Genomic DNA, 20,092 nt, shown 5'->3' with positions numbered 1-20,092 from the left:
TTAAGAAACTGAAATCACTTTATGAACAGAGTACTGACAGAACTACCCTAGGATGGCCCTAAGAATCAAAAGATTCAAAAGAAGCAAATTAAAATAAACTCCAAAAAAGAAGTTCAAGAGAAAATCGTATTCATTTATAAGGTCATTATTCAAAGAAACCTAAAAACAGAATAACAGCTTTTAAAAGCAAACATAAGGCCTTAAGGAAAAAAGCTGCAGATACTATGCTATAGTAACTGTCAACTCAAGTTCTGCTTGGTGCTATTCAAAGACTTCAGAAGAAAGGAACATTAAGTTCTAAAGGATATCTATTTTCCCCCACTCACCTTTTCTTCTCCAATGCTACTAGTTTTAAAAATAATCAGCTACTTTACTCTTCTGTTGAATTGGGACACCTTTTGCTTAACATTTTACAGTAAGATCACTATGTTGTTGCTGTTTAGTGGCTAAGTCGCGTCCAACTCTTTTGCGACTCCTTGGACTGTAGCCCGCCAGGCTCCTCTGTCTATGGAATTCTCCAGGCAAGAATACTGGAGTGGGTTACCATTTCCTTCTCCAGAGGATCTTCCTGATCCAGGGATCAAACCTCTGTCGCCTGCACTGGCAGGCACATTATTTACCTCTGAGCCACCAGGGAAGCTCAGCTGGTTTGAAACCATATCTTCAAAACCTTGTGGGAGCTGGGGTGGGACACCAAAATAACTAGAGGTTAAGTTCAGTCATTTTAATTTTGGGGGGGTCACTTTTGCTGCTGCTAAGTCACTTCAGTCGTGTCCGACTCTGTGTGACCCCATAGACGGCAGCCAACCAGGCTCCTCCGTTCCTGGGATTCTCCAGGCAAGACTACTGGAGTGGGTTGCCATTTCCTTCTCCAATGCATGCATGCATGCTGTCGCTTCTGTCGTGTCCAACTCTGTGCGACCCCATGGACAGCAGCCCACCAGGCTCCTCTGTCCACAGGATTCTCCAGGCAAGAATACTGGAGTGGGTTGCCATTTCCTTCTCCAATACATAAAAGTGAAAAGTGGAAGTGAAGTCACTCAGTCGTGTCCGACTCTTAGCGACCCCGTGGACTGCAGCCTACCAGGCTCCTCTCTCCATGGGATTTCCCAGGCAAGAGTACTGGAGTGGGTTGCCACTGCCTTCTCCAAAGATAAAGACTAATCCTAGGTAATAAGCTAGTAATAAAACATATGAAATTGGTCTTATTTATACTCAATATTCGGAGAAGGCAATGACACCCCACTCCAGTACTCTTGCCTGGAAAATCCCATGTACGGAGGAGCCTGGTAGGCTGCAGTCTATGGGGTCGCTAGGAGTCAGACACGACTGAGCGACTTCACTTTCACTTTTCACTTTCATGCACTGGAGAAGGAAAAGGCAACCCACTCCAGTGTTCTTGCCTGGAGAATCCCAGGGACGGGGGAGCCTGGTGGGCTGCCGTCTATGGGGCCGCACAGAGTCGGACACGACTGAAGTGACTTAGCAGCAGCATACTCAATTATTAAAATAGTACTGTACTCTTGTCAAATGGATAGGAGCACTTTTACAAATGCTATTTTTTATTCAAACTGTTTTAAGTGGAGCTACACAAATGGTTGTCTTTAAACCCTTCCTGAATGTCTTGATGCAAGTCATGGAAAGTTTCTAAAGAAAGAACATTTAGAGCAAACACTGGAGGAAAAAAAGGAGCAAAAACATTAGGAAACAGGTCAACTGACTAATAAAATATTTTTCTTAAAAAAAAAAAAGGGGAAGGGATTTCCAATGGGAAGAAAAAATATAAACCAAAAACACTATAAAAATATTTCATTCTTAAAAAAAAAAAGGCACGCTAACAGCTTGCTCCATTTTTTCTCTCTTTAATAAATGACTAAGGAAATAAGACAAGTTTTAAAAGGACCATTTTAATCCACAGACACAAATATCAGAAACAAAAGGCAACTAATGATCAGGGTTTAAGATGTGTTATATTTTGAGCTCTCAATAGAAAAAAAAAAAAGGAAAATGGATTAAGTTTCAAGTCTTTTGTTAATGCAAATTAAAAACAGCTGTCACACATAGTCCACTGCGAGCAGAATAAGAAAGCAGAAAAGAAGAAAAACACTAAGGGATTTTTATTAATGCAAATTACTGTACAACTAACCATGTTAATAAGATACAAATTTAAAAGTTACAGCAATAACAGAAAAGCAAATAAGCAAGAGGAAATATGAACAAAAGAGGTGCTCATTTAGAGGGTTCCCAAGTTAATATTATAAAGTATACCTTTGAGGGAAATCCACGTTTTCGGCTACATTTCCTATTAGGCCTCAGCTCCCTGTCATGCTGAGGAGGTCTGTCACCTTTCCCTTTTGGACTTGTAGTAACGTCAGTGTCTGAAACCTGTGCTTGTGAAGCTGAATTCCCTAGTTTGTCCTCAACGCACGGCCGAATTCTCAGACTAAAAGATGCCTCCTTTATTAAATAGTGTAGCATATTAATTTCTTAATACAAACTCCTGTTTAACATACAAGCCAGCCTTGTAAATAAATATAAAAATTTACCAATCCATGATTTAGAAAATTAATCCACCCTCTCCCCAAGTGGCAATAAAACTTTAGACTTTTAAATTCCCATAGACTAGACTATTGGCTTATTCCAAATAAGTATCATATCTTAGGCAATTTCCAAGCTATACAACAATCACTGAAGCATATTTTAACATTTATTGTATGTTACTGGTTTCCAAAATGTCCTGATTTTATGATATGAAAGAAAATCTCATCGTGGTGAACAGTATATACACTGCATATACAGATAAATTATTATAATCAATTATACCATTTCCCACCCCTCTCAAACACAATTCCTTTACGCACATGCCCCCACCCTTCCATTTCTGCTGGAATGAAATGTGAGAAAGAAATTATTCCCCACACCACTGTGAACAGAAAAACAATTTCCCCACAGTAGACTGCATTCTTCAACAACCATTTGGATCAAGCCCTCTGAGCACCTCCTGGTGAAAATAATGGAGAAAAAAAAATTCAAGTTTCCTCTTCGAATCAGGAAGGGTAGGATGAGAAAGGAGGCAGATAAGAAAATATGCAGGGCGATGCTAAAAGGAAACAAACCCTCAGATTCCTAATGCTGACTAGAAATTTGGAACATACCTCAGAAACAAACGAACACATGGTCTATCCTTTCACAAGAAAGGCATTACTGACAACAGGGTTTCAAGTTTACTAATGCATGGTTATAGGTGCAGCTGCTAAAATTAAAATGTTTACAAGTATACTAGTTTCATACTAACTTCTATGAAGTATATTTTACAAATCTTGCCTCAAAGTTCTGAAAATTTCTGATTTCCCCAAAAGACAGTATTTTGATACATCTCATTCTGCAGAGTTAAAATTTATATACTTTTCTCACTAAATAAATCCCAAAGTAAATGCTAACCTGTCCCATTTTCAGCTCAGTTTACCAGCTGTCTGGTTTGGCTTCAGTTCTAGGCTAGCCTGACAAATGAAAATCCTAACAGCCTTCAAACGGGTCCTCAGTGGCAGAGACACTTGGGAGGCTTTTCCAAAAGACAGTATACCAAGCAATGACACTGTCCTCATAACTAGTACATCTACAAAGAATTTTAACTCTCCCAGTGCCTCTTAAAATGAGCAAAGCTGTGCTTAACGATACAAATGAGGAAACCCAGGTTTTTGCAAGCTGAAGACCAGAAATGAATCAACCATTAAATCTACTTTTAATGTTAATAAATAAAACTTTTAAATTTCCATGTTCAAAAAGAATAGATACAGCATTAACAATCTGAGGGTTTCTTCCCTGAGATAAATTTTTCATTAAGGAATGCCTACAAAAGTATTATTGTGAAAAATAAGGGGAAAGTTTTTATCTTCATTTCCAGCACTTTAATTACTAAAAAGCCGCTTACCGTGGCATCTGAAGCCTCAGACCGCACATCTATGTTTAGCGATGTGCTCTCAGCTACAGAACCAGATCCCACAGCTGAATCTATAGTCCGAACATCCTCCTCCTCATTTTCTCTAGCCTGAAATATTTTAGTGGTATAAATCATACAACTATTAAAAAGGGCAATAAAATGTTACAAGGGATGGCACGCTTTTTTAAATATATTAACTCCTCTGGGGTGGCAATCAGAATGTTATCACCATAGGTACACACTAATGTACTACAAAAATCACTCAGTACATTAAGTAAAAGGTTCAAAACTTACAAGAATCTTCTGGAGAAATTTCATATATGACTTTTCTTGTTCTTTAAGGTGATCTATTAGATGAGTGAGGCGCTCAACATTAGCAGATCTTTCATTTTTCTCTACAAGGTCTTCCCGCATGGAACTAGCTTTAGTAATATACTCACGAATCTGAACAAGCCTGCTTACAATCTGCAGGGGAAATATTAGGGGGGTGGGGGGAGGACATGAAAATAAACAGGATGTGAAAATGAGCATAATTTATTGAATAGCAACAATTTTACAGATTTTAATTTCAAATAACCAAAGATACTTCTAGGTTTATTCATGAATTCATACATGCAAAAGATCTGAACCAAATTTACAATTTAATCAAAACTTAATAGGCAATACTAACAACTCCAATTTCCATTAATTTCAAAATTAGTTTTAATTTACATTACTTGAAAACTTCACTTTATAAAACTGCATATTAAACTAATTTATATAAATTCTTCTAGTGTTTATATTTCTTTATAAATTTTAAAAATTAAAATACTTTAAAAACAGAATTATCTTTTCAAATGAATTATATAACCATTTAAAGAAATTTCTACAACAATCTATTAATCACATTACTCCAACTTCTCTTTACTAAAAATTAACAATACAGCACTTCACAGGTGAACAGAAAGTCTTAATTTACCCGACTATGCCACTGCTACAATCATTTTTTTAAAAATAAATTTACAGTTTCTAATAAACCTGATAGGATTAATGAGCAAAAGTTAAGGAAGTACTATGCATGCAAGGTAAGTAGCTTCAGTCATGTCAACTCCTTGCAACCCTATGGACTGTAGCCCGCCAGGCTCCTCTTGTCCAAGGTATTCTACAGGCAAGAACACTGGAGTGGGTTGCCATGCCCTCTTCTAGGCAATCTTTCCGACCCAGGGATCACACCCTTGTCTTTTATGATTCCTGCACTGGCAGGTGGACTCTTCACCACTAGTGCCACATGGGAACCTGGGAAGTACTTTAATTCTACCTAACTGAAATTCCTATGGGTATTTTTTAAAATCTTCATGCTTCTAATCTTTTTTATGGTTTATGAAAGCAAAGAGTAAAAGAAATATATCACCTGGCTGCTCTCCATTGCAGGTTCTCCTCTTCCATCTTCTTCAGAGACTTGACAGTTTTGCAAAAGGTCATTACTTAAAGCAGAAGCAAACAACTCTTTACACTGTGCTGATCCAATCATTTCTCTCTTTTGAGGACTTACAGTAGCATCTTTGCTCTTGTTAGTATTAATCTGCATAGGCAAAAAGTTGAAGGGCTTTCGGTTCTCACTAAGCTGACGTTTGTTGTTAGCAGCTGTTGCTCTACCTTGAGAATCACTTCCAATGCTTCTCTATACATGAAAGAAAAACCAAATCCCACAAACATTAATCTTTCAAAATTAAAAAAAAATCCAATGTTCTTAGTCAGCTTCACCATCAGATATTGATTCAGGAGGTATATATAAAAGATCTGTCATAAGATTCAGAGCAGCTTCAGACCTACAAAATTGTTTTAGAAAAATACCAAATTCAATTATCACGTCCTATTCCTCATTCTGTCAGAGACAACTGAAATGATGACTATGAGCAAGATTGGTCTAAATAAAGTACGATTATGAACTATATTTATAACTCAGATTGCTAGTCATACTTGATCACAGAATATAACATAGGCTTTGGACCTAATGAATCAACGTTAATTAATACAAACATTAACATAAAGATGTGTCAACATGAAGCACTGTCTGATTAATTATTCAACTTAGTGCCCAGCACACAGTAACTGTTCAATAATTGATACAAAGGTGACTAAATGATATATGATCATCACCATCATCATACCAGACTAGAATCTATCTTTATGCATATTTAGAGAAACTTTATCAAGTACAGATCAGACAATAAAATGTGAAGAGTTCATTTTCATTTCTACTTGCTTTAGTTCTAAACTTGACTTTGGTGATTATAAATACAAGTAACAGTTTTATTCTAAACTTGAGGTAACAGCACATTCCACACTTAGCCAATGATAAATATTCTAAAGTGGATCTTCTCTTTTGCTTAACAGCTATCTTGCCCAGTTATTAGCATGCAAATTTTAGTTTCAAAATGAAATCATTTAAGTCAGCCAAACACTGTAAAAATAAAGTTCTGAAAAACCTGTCCTCAGCAAGTTTAGAAATAAGGACTTTGCCGCCTTCCAAAGAACACAGTACCATCACCACTGATTAACATTCTTTCCATATACACAGAAAACCAAGAAAAAGAAGTAAACAGTTTAATTTCATTAAGACAAATGATTTATCTATGGCAAGTACTTTCCACAGTCATAACTTGATTTGTAAAATATTTACAAACCTGATCTAAATCACTGAAGTTTATCCGCTGTTTGAGTTTTTCTAGTTCTGCCTGCTCGGGGACAGACATCTGAGTCATGTATCTACTATGTGGAAACGTCAGTGAAGTCTTTGTTCTTCGTCTTCCAACTCCCGGTGATGACTCCGGAGAAATATCGTTAGTTACCCTTTTATCACTTTCTACACCAAATTTTCTCTTATTCTTTTCTGATGACCTATTTGCCTTCTTCTGCTGGCTGCCCCAATCCTTTTAAAAAAGTAAAGGCAAATGTTAATCTGGCCTCTATCAAATCAGGAAAATATTTTGGTATGCTTTAAAATTTTGGGTCTTAAAGTTAGAAATGACAAAACATTTTTCACATAAATACACAGTCTTAGAGACAATTACTTACCTGCATTAGCCCATTTTCCCTCTACTACACATAGCCTAAATTTTAAACTGTGCTGAAATTATTGTAATTATTCAGAAAATAACTACTTCCCTATCACAAATCATTAACAAATACCCAACCTCTAACCCTAGCATCAGTCTAAATATTTTCAGAAGTATTTTAAAAAATGGTTCCTTACTATTTATAAACTGATTAGTGAAATAAAATTATAGATATCTTCACTGGTCTCCTTTAAAGTCAACATGTATAGGTAGACAGATCAGGAATCAACCTGTGTTCTAAAGCAATTACTGTTATATGAAGAAATGCTCCACTGTGTGACCCTAGGCAATTTAACTTTCATAAATCTGTTTCCTAATCTCTAAAATAGTGTCACCTTTAAAACACAATTTAAAATAACATATATAAAACATCCAGCACAGTGCCTAGCATGTAGTAAGCAACAGATGTTAACTATTATTATTTTCTATAGGGAACAACAATGTACTACATGATAAGGTCTTTTTTTTTTTTTTCCCCTGGGATGATAAGGTCTTATATGAAATGATAAAAAATATGGCAGAAACCAAAGAAGAACTAAAGAGCCTCTTGATGAAAGTGAAAGAGGAGAGTGAAAAAGTTGGTTTAAAGCTGAACAGTCAGAAAACTAAGATCATGGCATCTGGTCCCATCACTTCATGGCAAATAGTTGGGGAAACAGTGCAAATGGTGACAAACTTTATTTTTGGGGGCTCCAAAATCACTGCAAATGGTGACTGCAGCCATGAAACTGAAAGACACTTACTCCTTGGAAGGAAAGTTATGACCAACCTAGACAGCATACTATAAAGCAGAGACATTACTTTGCCAACAAAGTTCTGTCTAGTCAAGGCTATGCTTTTTCCAGTGGTCATGTATGGATGCAAGAGTTGGACTATAAAGAAAGCTGAGCGCCAAAGAATTGATGCTTTTGAACTGTGGTGTTGGAGAAGACTCCTGAAAGTCCCTGGGACTGCAAGGAGATCCAACCAGTCAATTCTAAAGGAAATCAGTCCTGAATATCATTGGAAGAACTGATGCTGAAGCTGAAACTCCAATACTTCGGCCACCTGGTGGGAAGAACTGACTCATTTGAAAAGACCCTGATGCTGGGAAAGACTGAGGGCAGGAAGAGAAGGGGACGACAGAGGATAAGATGGTTGGATGGCATCACCGATTCAATGGACATGAGCTTGAGTAAACTCCGGGAGTTGGTGATGGACAGGGAGGCCTGGCGTGCTGCAGTCCATAGGGTCGCAAAAAGTCTGACACGACTGAGCGACTGAACTGAACTGAACATTTTACCAGAAAATATGTTTATTTACTTAGCTATACTCACATAACACATTCACAAGTTCTGTAAATTCCCACCTTATCCATATTGGAAGAATATTTTAGTTTTACTTTACTAACACCTTTTGGAATATTTTTCACTTTTGTAACAAAACTTCCTTCTCTATACACTGTCTCTCCAGCCCAATTCACGTGTGGATGTTCCTGCCAACCTCCTGTTCTACTTACCCCACCCAATCTTGGCCACAGGTGACTGGAAAAGAGATGCATACCTAACACAAGTTAGAATAATCATACTTTAAAATTTCAAATTGGAACTAACAGATAATTAGTCAGTCTATATAACAGCAGCCATAACTGAAAACTGTAGAATGAAGGGGCAGCCACAGTATATCACATGGACAAGACGAGAGAGAAAGCTGGTCTGTGAAAATAAAGTTGGGTCTAGTAGAGGCACTCAGAAGCAAAGAGTTAGTGAAGTGAAAAAGTAATTCTTGACAACTTTCTGATTGCTTTTTCTAGTCCCTTCCTAAAACCCAGCTATATTCCTTTAACTTATTTTCCATTAAAACATCTTTATATTCTTATAATAAATCTCCTTTTCAGTTTAAGCTAACTCAAGTTGATATGTTAACCTGCAAAGAAAAATGTCTTCAACTAATATACCAAATAGCCCAGGGTCATTTAATATATTGGACAGCAAGAAAAACTGTGTCTTCATAGTTTCAGTGAGCATGACTTGGCTAAGTCAGGGGAAAGTTGCATTTTAACATCAGTAGCCAACAACACACCATCAATAATAAGATATTTTACCATATTGTTGAGTCGGTCATCAACACTCTCATTGCTCCAGTTTGGTAAATCCTGATCATTCACACCTTCTTCAAAAGGACCTCCTCCTGTGGCCATACTGGCTTTTACAATTAATCTTCTGCAAAACAAGTGAAGACTAAACTTTTTAACACATAAAGACAAACTGTAATATTTAAATCATTCCATGAAGCTTAGCAATAAAAACAAGTATCAGAAAAGTTGATTTTATGAAATAAAAGAGGCATCATCAACCACACACAAAATGATTTAGCTGCCACAGGCATAGTATGTTTAGCATGCATTAAGTAGCTGAAGTGACGGGGAGGGGAAGGAAAAAACCTTGGAATATCCACTCTTTCTGCAGGCTTGCATCCTTTAAGGTTACTCAATTTATCTGACACAATCCAAAAAGGTAAAGAGTAGGAAAAAGTTACCGGATGGAAATGACATCACTTATAATAGTGACAAAAAGTAAAATTATCTAGGAATAATATAATTTTGCCCTATGTAATAAAGACACATTATTTTTTAAATTGAAGTATAGTTGATTTACAATGTTGTGCTTATTTCTGCTGTACTGCAAAGTGATTCCGTTAAACACATACAAGAAGCACTATTAAACTCTATAAAACACAAGAGAAAATGTGAATAAGTGGAAAAACATACTATCTCCTTTGATGAGAAGACTAAATATTTTTTCTGAATTTATAGACTTAATTAAATACCCATTGGGATTCTTGGAATTTGACAGAACAATTCTAAAAACCATCTGGAAGAACAAACAAGTTAGAAAAAAATTACCTGAAAAATAAAAGCAAAAGTTGCTGTAGTGGTCAAGAGAGTAGAAAATTAATCCCAAGATATTAAACCACATTAAGTATCTATATGGTTCAATAAGCACCACTCAAAAAGAAAATCCTCAAATATACCCAATTCAAAAAATTTAATGACAAAAATTAACTATAGCTAACATCAATTTTGTTCACTATATGCCAAGTGCTAATGCTAAACATTTTATGTTTATTATTTAACCTTTGCAATAATTGAGTGGTAAGTCAAGTCGTCACTCAGTCGTGTCTGACTCTTGCGACCCCATGGACTGCAGCCCGCAAGGTTCCTCTGTCCACAGGATTCTCCAGATGGGACAATTTGCTAACAATGTTGAAAAAAGTTTACTTAAAGCTTTAACAGACTTCCTAAACTAGGATTCATCATCTTAAACACAAAACACAGAAAAATGATTTCAGTGACTATTTTCTCAATTCTCCCAAGGATGGTACATACCCAGTACCATTCCAGACACACAGAAGAAGAATTAATTCATAGTAAACAACAGATGCCTTACAGTGTTAGAGCTTAATTCCCCTCAGATGATACTATCCAGTAGATTAAAAATAGATGAGTAAGATTAAAGAGTCAAATAAAAGACAAGAAAAAAGAACGAGCTTTAAAAATAGAAATTTTTACCAATTTGGAATGTGGAAATAAAAAGGAATATGTTCAACCAATTTTACTCACACACAAGTGAATCCTATGTATACAGAGAATAAATACTAAATGACAAGCTGGGGAAAAAAATCTGAAAGAAATATGAAGTATATAATTAATATCTATACTATAGATATCTATACTATCTATATCTATATATATATCTATCTATATCTATCTATATCTATATAGATATCTATCTATATATCTATCTATATATATATATCTATATATATAAATATATCTATCTATATCGATAAATAATATCTATACTATATTAAAAAATGCTTGCATGAAAGCAGTTGCTGGTTACGGGGTAGAATGTGATTTTTGCTCTTTACCTTATATATTTTCCACAATATTTTACAACATTTTTTATACTAGAAATATATTTAAGAACTTTGCAAAATAACTGATACTCATAAAGAGGTATGTCCAGTGAACTGACTCATTTAAATGAAACATTTTACAACTACCTTTTTCTAAGATGCACTGATGTAATTTGTAATATTAAAGAATAGGAGCTCAAAAAAATACATAAGCAGTAGAGGTTAAAACAATACCTAACATTACAAAAAACAATTTATCTTCAAGTGGAGATTAGAAGAGAAATTACTATAATATTTAAGTAAAAACTCTTACCAATTTTTTGGTAAAATACAGTATGTTGCATTTTCTATCACTAGAGTAATAATTAAGTTTACTTTAAGATAAATTAAAAATATATTCAAAGAGATGTTTTATACTCATTTTTTTATTATAATGAATTCCTCCTAAAATGAGCTTTTCCTAAGGATCTAGTGATAAGCTAAGGATTTTGAACACAAGTTTCTAAAACAACTTAAAACATACATTAAAATTAGTCTGGAGAAAATATGTCAACTATTTCTTAAAAATCATTTTTAAAGACCATTTTACTAAATAAAGTCTACGAAGTTTATAAACAACTTTGTCTAGTTGTGACTGACGTAAGATGATATTGAGTATTTATAACTCAGTACTAATGATACCAAGTGGTTGAGAAGGTATACTCCTACAGAAGTAAAATTATCAGCATGAAGCTAATGAAGCAAAAACAAAGGCAAGTCATTTCTTTCTTATGTCAACCTCTTTAACCTCTTCAAAGTCACCTTTAAAACTACTGATATCTACCCTCTAAATTTTATTCTGTAAACACATTAATATAATGTATAGTTTTTGATTATGTTATGATTATTATTATTATAAACTATTATTTGTATAGAAAGACTTTTAATAATCAAAACACTAGGTGTGTAAGAGAAGAGGACCAATGCAAGGAAGATTTTGATGGCGGAATCAATATGGCTTCAATAATCCAACTTCAATAATGAAGTTGGAGATGAGGCAGGGAGAAAGGAGTTAACGGGTGACCCCTGGGTTTCTAGCTTGAAAACAGGGTATATGATGATACATTCAAAGTCATTTGAAAAGAAACACATTTCTGTTAATGAAAGAAAAAGATGAGCTCAGTTTCAGAGACGTTTGAGATATTTATTCCATACCCAATTAAATTTGTCCAGTGGGCAAACAGCCATCTCTCAGAAGTGAAATCTAGGCTACAGAGATGTGCAAATCATCAATTCATAAGAGAATGTAAAGTAGAACAGAAGGCTCATGGAGAAGATAAAGAGTAAGAGAAGACTAAACCTTGAAGGACATAGATATTTAAAAAAGGAAAAGAACACTCAGAAGGTACAGAAAGACAGGAGGGAAACCAAAACCAGAAGAATGTGCTAGCAAGAGGGAGAAGTGTGTAAAGAAGGAGGGTATGATAAGAATGTCAAGTATTACTTTATCATATACACAAACTAGTGAGAAGTGTACATCTGGATTTAGCAACAAGGTTACTGACAACCTTGGTAAAAATCAATTCTGTAACTGAAATGCATTTATTGATGGTGAAGAGAAAAAATTAAAGGAAGTCATTAGGTGATTTTTCTCAAAAAACCATTCTGTGAAGCAAAGCAGCCAGAGAAGGTCAAGTAGAAAGATTCCTTAAAATGGAGGCATCTTACATATGGTAAGGCACATGTTTCAATGCTACTCTCTCATATCATCCCACCCTCTCCTTTCCCCCACTGTATCCAAAAGTCAGTGTTTCCTGTGCTGCTGCTGCTAAGTCACCTCAGTCGTGTCCGACTCTGGGCGACCCCATAGACAGCAGCCCACCAGGCTCCCCCGTCCCTAGGATTCTCTAGGCAAGAACACTGGAGTGGGTTGCCATTTCCTTCTCCAATGCATGAAAGTGAAAAGTCAAAGTGAAGTCACTCAGTCGTGTCCGACTCTTAGCGACTTTGCTGCCCTGCAAATAGGATCATCAGTATTATCTTTCTAGATTCCATATATACACATTAATATATGATATTTGTCTTTCTCTTTCTGACTTACTTCACTCTGTATAATAGACTCTAGGTTTGTCCACCTCAGTATAACTGACTCAAATGCATTCTGTATGACGCAGGGAACCCAGAGTTGGTGCTCTGTGACAGCCTAGAGGGGTGGGAGGGGACATATGTATACCAATGGCTGATTCATACTGATGGCAGAAACCAACACAATATTGTAATTATCTTCCAATTAAAAATAAAATTTAAAAAAATATTAATAAAACTTATAAATATATATCTAACCAGGGGGGAAAGAGGGAGGCATCTTGAGTACATTTAAAATTTGTCAGGATAGCACTCACAGAGGGAGACAAAGATGCAAACTGTGTGTGGTCTCTGAAAAACTGGGAAGGACTGGGATCTAGGGCTTAAGAAACATGATTAGCATTAGATAGGCAAAAGAATACCTCTTTCACTGAAATGAAAGAAAGAAAGGATAGAATTGGATACAGGCTAGTTAGCAGAACTGGTGGTAGGAAGCTGAAAGAGTCTGTTAATTACCATGAAGTAAAAGGGACTGCTCGTTAAATATGTGAGGGTAAGATGACAGCGTCTGAGAGGCTGGGGAAGAGTGACGGAGAGTGAATAAGCAGCACTAAGGACTCAGATGAGAGCAGAGAACATTCACTGTTAGCACTAATGTAACGCTAATCTGCAATTTCCATTTTTCTCCCCAGAAGTGCTCATCAGCCTTGATATAAAGCAGTGGATTCCACTGAATCCGTCCAAGGTTGGGATTTTTCCAGGCAGGTTTAATAGAAAAACAATGAGATGGGAAAGCTGAAGCCACTGGAAAATAATTAGCACAAGTGATGGATGATCGTGTGTGAAGCAGAATGGAGATAAAATTCTTTTACTTCAAACAAGCACTTTCATCCACCCTATGACCTACTAAAGTAAGTTGAAACTATTATTTCTAAGTTTCATTTTGCTATTTTTGACAGTCTTATTTGGTTTCCTCATCTTACAAGGATATGAAATGCAAAAATACCATGGCAATTTACAAGGTACTTTCAGTGACTGATCTGTCTGAAGAAAATCCTGTTGTAGGAGTCTTACTATAAGTATTACAGATATCTAAGTAAAATATCACAGTATTAATTACCATGAAAATACCCAAGATTAATTAAAGTTACCTTTGAAATAAAAATACAAACAAATTAATCAAGAAAAGAAAAAATTATTTTTCCTAAAATCTTTAAAATTCAGATATTATTTCTCAAATGATATTAAATGACTCATAAGTATCTTTGGAAATATCTAACATCTCAACCGACAGTTGTAAACCAAGGTTTTAGAAATTCTCATCAAAATAAAGGATTTCCCTGGTGGCTCAGGGGTAAAGAATTCACCTGCCAATGTAAGAGACGCAGATTTGATTCCTGGGTTGGGATGATTCCCTGGAGGAGGGCATGGCAACCCACTCCAATATCCTTGCCTGGAGAATCCCATGGATAGAGGAGCCTGGCAGGCTACAATCCATGGGGTAGAAAAGAGTCAGATGCAACTAAGCACATCCAAATAAAATATTATAGACAGTATATATATGTGTGTATATACATAGACATATATTTTTTTCTTTTTTAATATTTGCTTAGAGTCACAAAATAACCAGAGCTGGTATCTTATATTTTCTGCACAAGTTTTCTAAAGGTTGAATTAGCTGGGCTATTTCTTTTACTAATTATATAAGGAAATATCCAGTATACTCTTTTGAAAGCCTTAACATAGTGCACAACCACACTAAGCACGTTTAATGGAAACTGAGAAGAAAACGTGTAAGTTTCTGGCATTATGTGTTGTTTAGTTTCATTTGAGGAATTTCTCAATTTCTTCTCTGTACCTAAAAATCATACAGATCTTTTGCATAGTTCTTTGAGTTTGACACTTACTAAAAATTTCAGTAATTTTTTTAGAACTTAAGGTATCTCTTTATAATTATCCTCTTTAAAAAAAACAAAAGCTCTTTAGGTATTGGGGGAAAGAGGATGAAGAGATTGCCATACAACACTCAATTGGAATCAACAAAAATTTGATTAGACCTCACCATGTACCAAGTACTGTACTGGGTCTATCTTACGATACAGTTACTCTGTGTAGAATGTTTCCACACCAAGAAAATTTAATATATCCTCGTTCTCTATAAAAGCAAATGAGAACCCTGAGGTCAACTAAATTCGGATTGTTAAAACCTCTCTCTACAGCTTATATTTGAAATCTGTCACTTCCTTGTCATTGATACCTCCCTAGGCAAATCTATACATCCTGCTATAACCAATCCCAATCTTCAATGCTATTCCATCCCATACTCTCCACTGATAACAGCTCTTCCTGTGATTCCTTTCCACTGGACCATTACAAACTCACTCCCTATTATACATCCTCGATCTATTCCCAAACATTCCTCCTACTTCTTTGGCTTCAATAAAATCCCAAACCACTCTGAAAGCACTATTTCCTTAGAAATCCTTTCTAGACGATGTTACTCTTCCTAGTCTCTCAGATTCATGGGGAAAGAATATCATTTACAGACTATTCTTATTTAATAATGCTTAGCCTTCCTCTTTTGAACAAGTTAACCATCAAAAACACCACTCTCCCTATCTTGGGTACCATTTCCTACTGTTCACCCCAAGACAGTCTTACATTTTTAACTGGCTTGTGGTTTTCACTCTCCACGTCACTCTCTGCTTTCATGACCTGAACATTTGTAATGATTTTTTCTAAGACTCTGACCTCAGTTACTACATTCATCTCATCTGCTCTATTCTAATACTATTTCTACTCTGGACAGATAATTTGTTCAACATCCTAAACTTCTGAAATACCTCTTTTTGAACCTAAGTCCTTGCATTCTGCTTTGTCTCACCTGCTCATTCCTGCTGAACTTAACCCTTGGCCCTGTTCAATACCTCCTGTTCCCTGATCATTTCGCTTTCCAAGAATCCATTCACTTCTCACTTTCTTACTTAACCCATGAATGCTACTTCCAAAAATGCCTTGATAGCATCCTTGGCCTCCTCATCAATTTGCCCATTTTATCAACTCAATTCTGCATAAACCTCATTTCTCATTTTTTCTGTTGGTACTCTCAAAACTGTCAAATAGTTATAAAATGGCATTGACTGTGTCCACTACTAAGGTATACTACACATTGACACTTTCAAAATATAGGTTTACTCCTTGAGGTAAGGCACTTTATCTGTTTTGCTCACTGCTCTATCTCTAGTACTTTGTAGCCATAAAGTCACACATTGTATACACTCAGTTAAATTTGTAAGATGAATGTACTGCCATGTTATCATGTTACCCTTTTCTGGCTTCTTAATAAATTCCCTAGTGTGATTACTCTGAACACTCTATTTTTTCCAAATCTCATATACGTTTACCTCTTTTCCAACAAATGGCCAAATCTCCTATTGAGAAAACCAAGATCTTTTAAAGCAAGTTTAACTCAACTGCTTTGTATTTTTATTCTATTTTACCCATCTTCGCTAAAGTGTTAAAAGGAAAATTATTTGTGACTGATTTTACAACTTTTTATTTTACTAAATACTCCAGTGTTAAAGACTCTGAAACACAGATTCATATCTGACATTTCCTCTGAGTTTTATTTTTCTTGTTATTCTATTATAGTCTTTCAACTAGCAGAAAAAGATACCAAGAAGTACAATTAAGATATAAATCAATGGCCAATCTATATTCTTATGATAACCTATTGCATAAGTGTATTGAAGATTTGTCTGCTTTCCTAGAAAGCAAGGATATATTCATCTTATTTTGAGAATTAGGCTGTCTTTAAAATTTTAACAGGAGAACTAAATTTTCTGAAATCTTTAAAAGAGAATAATTATTACTAAAATGGTTCTAACAAAAATTTCTTCTAATCCTCATCCTCTAGCCATTTAATTTCTAAATTGTCCTTAACAAACAATTTCTTAACTTTCCCTCAGTGAACTTACATTGACTTCTTCCTACTGGTCAGAGAGTATCTTTACGTAACCAGCATTTGAGAATGCCCTGTGTATAGAAGCTAAAGTTTAAAGTAAGTTTATACAACTGAAACTAAAAAACTTCAATCAACAGTATACATAATAAGCTCAAAAAGTAGAGGAGCTTGTGAATAAAAAATAAAAACAGCCAATTAATAGAAAAGTTGTACCGGATGACTTAAATGAATTGGGAACAAGAGGCTATCCAAAAAGTTGCTACAGGAAACATTCAAACTCAAATGAACAGATGAAGAAACTGTGAAGACAAAGACATTTTAAAAAGTACTACATAAACTATCGTAGCATTTAATAATTACGAATGACATGGCTCTTTTCAAACAAAAGTATGAAGACAGACCCAAGTGGCACACCAAAAAGCAGGCCAAACAGGGCAGCAATCCGAGGCCGTTCGTTTACTACAGGCACTGGTACTCTATAACCGTATCCAGCATCAAGTCTTCTTCAAATAGGATACAAAAGCCAATAACATATACAATGATGTCAAATTACCTGTTTAAAATCTAGTTTTCGTAGCTCAGAAACAGCTCCCTTCCTGCTTCACACTTCAAAGCTGTTGTGTGCTTATGATTTAAAAAAAAGAAAAAAAATCATTTTAGCCCATTTCACTGTGATGTACAGAATACCAAATAGTATTTGGTAAAGTGTGCTCAGAAAATCAACAGAAAAGGAAAAATCCAATTAATCAATATTTTAAATTCAACGTACTTTAATCCTTTGGGAAAACAAGGCGATAAACAGGTTTAAATCCTCCAAACCTGTTAAGAGCCTACCAAACAGCACAGTGATACCTTAATATCTACTTAGGAATACAATGAACTAATACTACTACTACTAAGTCGCTTCAGTCCTGTCCGACTCTGTGCGACCCCATAGACGGCAGCCCACCAGGCTCCCCTATCCCTGGGATTCTCCAGGCAAGAATACTGGAGTGGGTTGCCATTTCCTTCCCCAATGCACGAAAGTGAAAAGTGGAAGTGAAGTCGCTCAGTCGTGTCCGACTCTTAGCGACCCCATGGACTGCAGCCCACCAGGCTCCTCCGCCCATGGGATTTTCCAGGCAAGAGTGCTGGAGTGGGGTGCCATTGCCTTCTCCGAATACAATGAAATTATAATGTAAAAACACTATAATGCAATCATCACATAGATTTCTCCATGAATGTTAAAATCCACGCAAAAGATTACTCATTCAGATTGACCAAGTCATTAACTTCCTGTCACGCAAAACTATTCCAGAACTTTGCATCCCCGTTGATGAGAACATCTTTTTATTTAAAAGCTAGCTACTTCATTAAAAAATAACCCTGTCACTATAGAAACGCGAGGTTTACATTTCAGTTCAAAAACTCAGAATTATAATGGTTTCTAGCGGCTCTATCTGGGAAGGTGTTAGGGAAAGAAAGAAGCAGGTGCACCCGAAGCTTTACACCACCTCCCACTCCAGTAACCAGAGAAATAGCACAAGGCGGAGTCTGGAAGGCAGTTATGGGGCGGGGGTGGAAGGGGCGCCCAGAAACCCCGCTTCTTCCAGCGTCAAAACACGATCCGTTACCCGTAAAGCCCCCGCCACAGACCTCGAATTGGTCCAAAAAAACAAAAGTTTTTTTTCAGATAGGATGAGCTCTAGAGGAATGAGACGCGGGGCTTAAAAGTTTGGAGGCCCCGCCTCCCCAGCGGGGCCTACGACCTAATCCCCAAACACTCGTTTCTGCAGAGCAAGCAACGTTCCTCGAATCCATTTGGCATTTATTATTTCCCCACCCGGGGCCCATCCAAACTGGACCTGCAGTAAGGGATGGCGAAGGGGCGCCGAGGGAGGGCGGAGGGAAGCGCGGTGAAATTAGCATTCGCCTCGCCAGTAGGAACCCCAAAATCAGGAAAGCCTCCCTCGGCCCTTCTGCTCTAAAAACGCCCGGGACGGCGTTAAGTCCTGCTGCTCACGGCCCAACCCCAAAGTCGCATCGCTCCTAACCCGCTCTTCTCCACTCCAAATTCTGGAGCTCGAGAGCCCCACGGAACAGAATTTGGGGGGTAGGGTAGAAGAGGCGCAGATTATGGCCCACTAAGGCCCCTTGCTATGGAAAACAAGACGCCCCCCCCCGCCCCGCCCGCCAACCAAACCGTAGCCCCCACTCCGCTTCCTCCACTCGCGAGGGACATTCCTGGAGCGCCCGAGTCCCCAGGGCGGCCTCCTCCCCGGGGGCAGCAAGAGGGGCGGGGAGGTAACCAGGGGGTCCTGCAGTCGCCGACGCGTCCCTAGATGCTCACCCCGAGATCAGCATCGCTCGGTCCGGGGGAAGGGGCAATCGGCCCGCCCAGGGGACGGGAAGCAAGCAGCAAGGAGCCCCAGCAGAGGCGTGGGCCCGAGGCCAGGCTCTCCAGGGTCAAGTGTCCCAGGGCCGTTGCTCTCCCGCCCCGGCGCCGCGCTGCCCTCGGTTGCCAAGGGCTGGGAACGCGCAGGCATTACCTGTAAACGAAGCAGCCGCTCCTGCCAAAAGCGGAATAGCGGTCAGCGCCCCCACGACACGCCACCGGCAGCGGGCCGCCCTTAGAGACCGCAGCAGAGAGAAGCCCCAAGTTCCCTGGCTGCTAAGGGCCCAATGGCCGCCTCGTCTACCTCAGCTCCTCAGCGCCAACCGCCGCAGCCACCGCCATCTTAGAATCTCATTGTGGTGGGAGAAGAGGGGCGGGGGGACTGCAGAGGGGGCAACGCGCCGGGAGACATGCGCCGTCTCCTCGGCAACGGCCGCGCGGGGGCGAAACTCGCCCGGGCGGGAGCCGCAGTGCGATCCGCGCGCTAGACCGGAGTCATGTGACCCGCTGGAGTCGGTGGTGTCACCTCTCGCTCCGGAGCCCGGTGTCGAGTCCACAAACGAACCACCAGAAACTACATATCCCAGAATGCCAGCTCGATCTCGGGTTACACGCTCCCGCTCGTTCGCCACGAGGGATGTGACTACGAATCCCAGCATGCTGTGCGCTTCCGGCTCCTCCACAAGGAAGGCGAGGCCTCTGAGGAAGTGGTTGGAGACCCACCTTGGCAGATGGAAAACGAGAGGAGGCGC

General features: G+C 37.9%; 1 protein-coding gene across 18 annotated transcripts in view; it reads right to left on the bottom strand.

Annotated features, from left to right (window-relative positions):
- The window catches only part of PCM1 (pericentriolar material 1), a 107,688-nt gene extending 87,781 nt beyond the window's left edge, over positions 1 to 19,907 (bottom strand). For 4 of the 18 annotated variants that reach the window (XM_055567300.1, XM_055567296.1, XM_055567299.1 and 1 more), the window contains exons 1-8: positions 19,495 to 19,907; positions 17,520 to 17,590; positions 9,122 to 9,239; positions 6,607 to 6,852; positions 5,331 to 5,600; positions 4,235 to 4,405; positions 3,932 to 4,048; positions 2,269 to 2,457 (exon numbers count right to left, since the gene is read on the bottom strand). In XM_055567300.1, coding sequence (XP_055423275.1) covers positions 2,269 to 2,457; positions 3,932 to 4,048; positions 4,235 to 4,405; positions 5,331 to 5,600; positions 6,607 to 6,852; positions 9,122 to 9,217 — 1,089 coding nt within the window. In that variant the 5' untranslated portion in view covers positions 9,218 to 9,239; positions 17,520 to 17,590; positions 19,495 to 19,907. The remainder of the gene's footprint in view (positions 1 to 2,268; positions 2,458 to 3,931; positions 4,049 to 4,234; positions 4,406 to 5,330; positions 5,601 to 6,606; positions 6,853 to 9,121; positions 9,240 to 17,519; positions 17,591 to 19,494) is intronic. The other 14 variants (XM_055567302.1, XM_055567304.1, XM_055567298.1 and 11 more) reach the window with 8 other exon arrangements.
- Positions 19,908 to 20,092: the final 185 nt, after the last annotated feature.

The sequence above is a fragment of the Bubalus kerabau genome, chromosome 2, assembly GCF_029407905.1.
Source record: "Bubalus kerabau isolate K-KA32 ecotype Philippines breed swamp buffalo chromosome 2, PCC_UOA_SB_1v2, whole genome shotgun sequence".
In the NCBI taxonomy this organism is placed as follows: domain Eukaryota; kingdom Metazoa; phylum Chordata; class Mammalia; order Artiodactyla; family Bovidae; genus Bubalus; species Bubalus kerabau.
The sequence above is the reverse complement of the archived record's forward strand: the minus strand, read 5'-3'. Positions and strand labels throughout refer to the sequence as shown.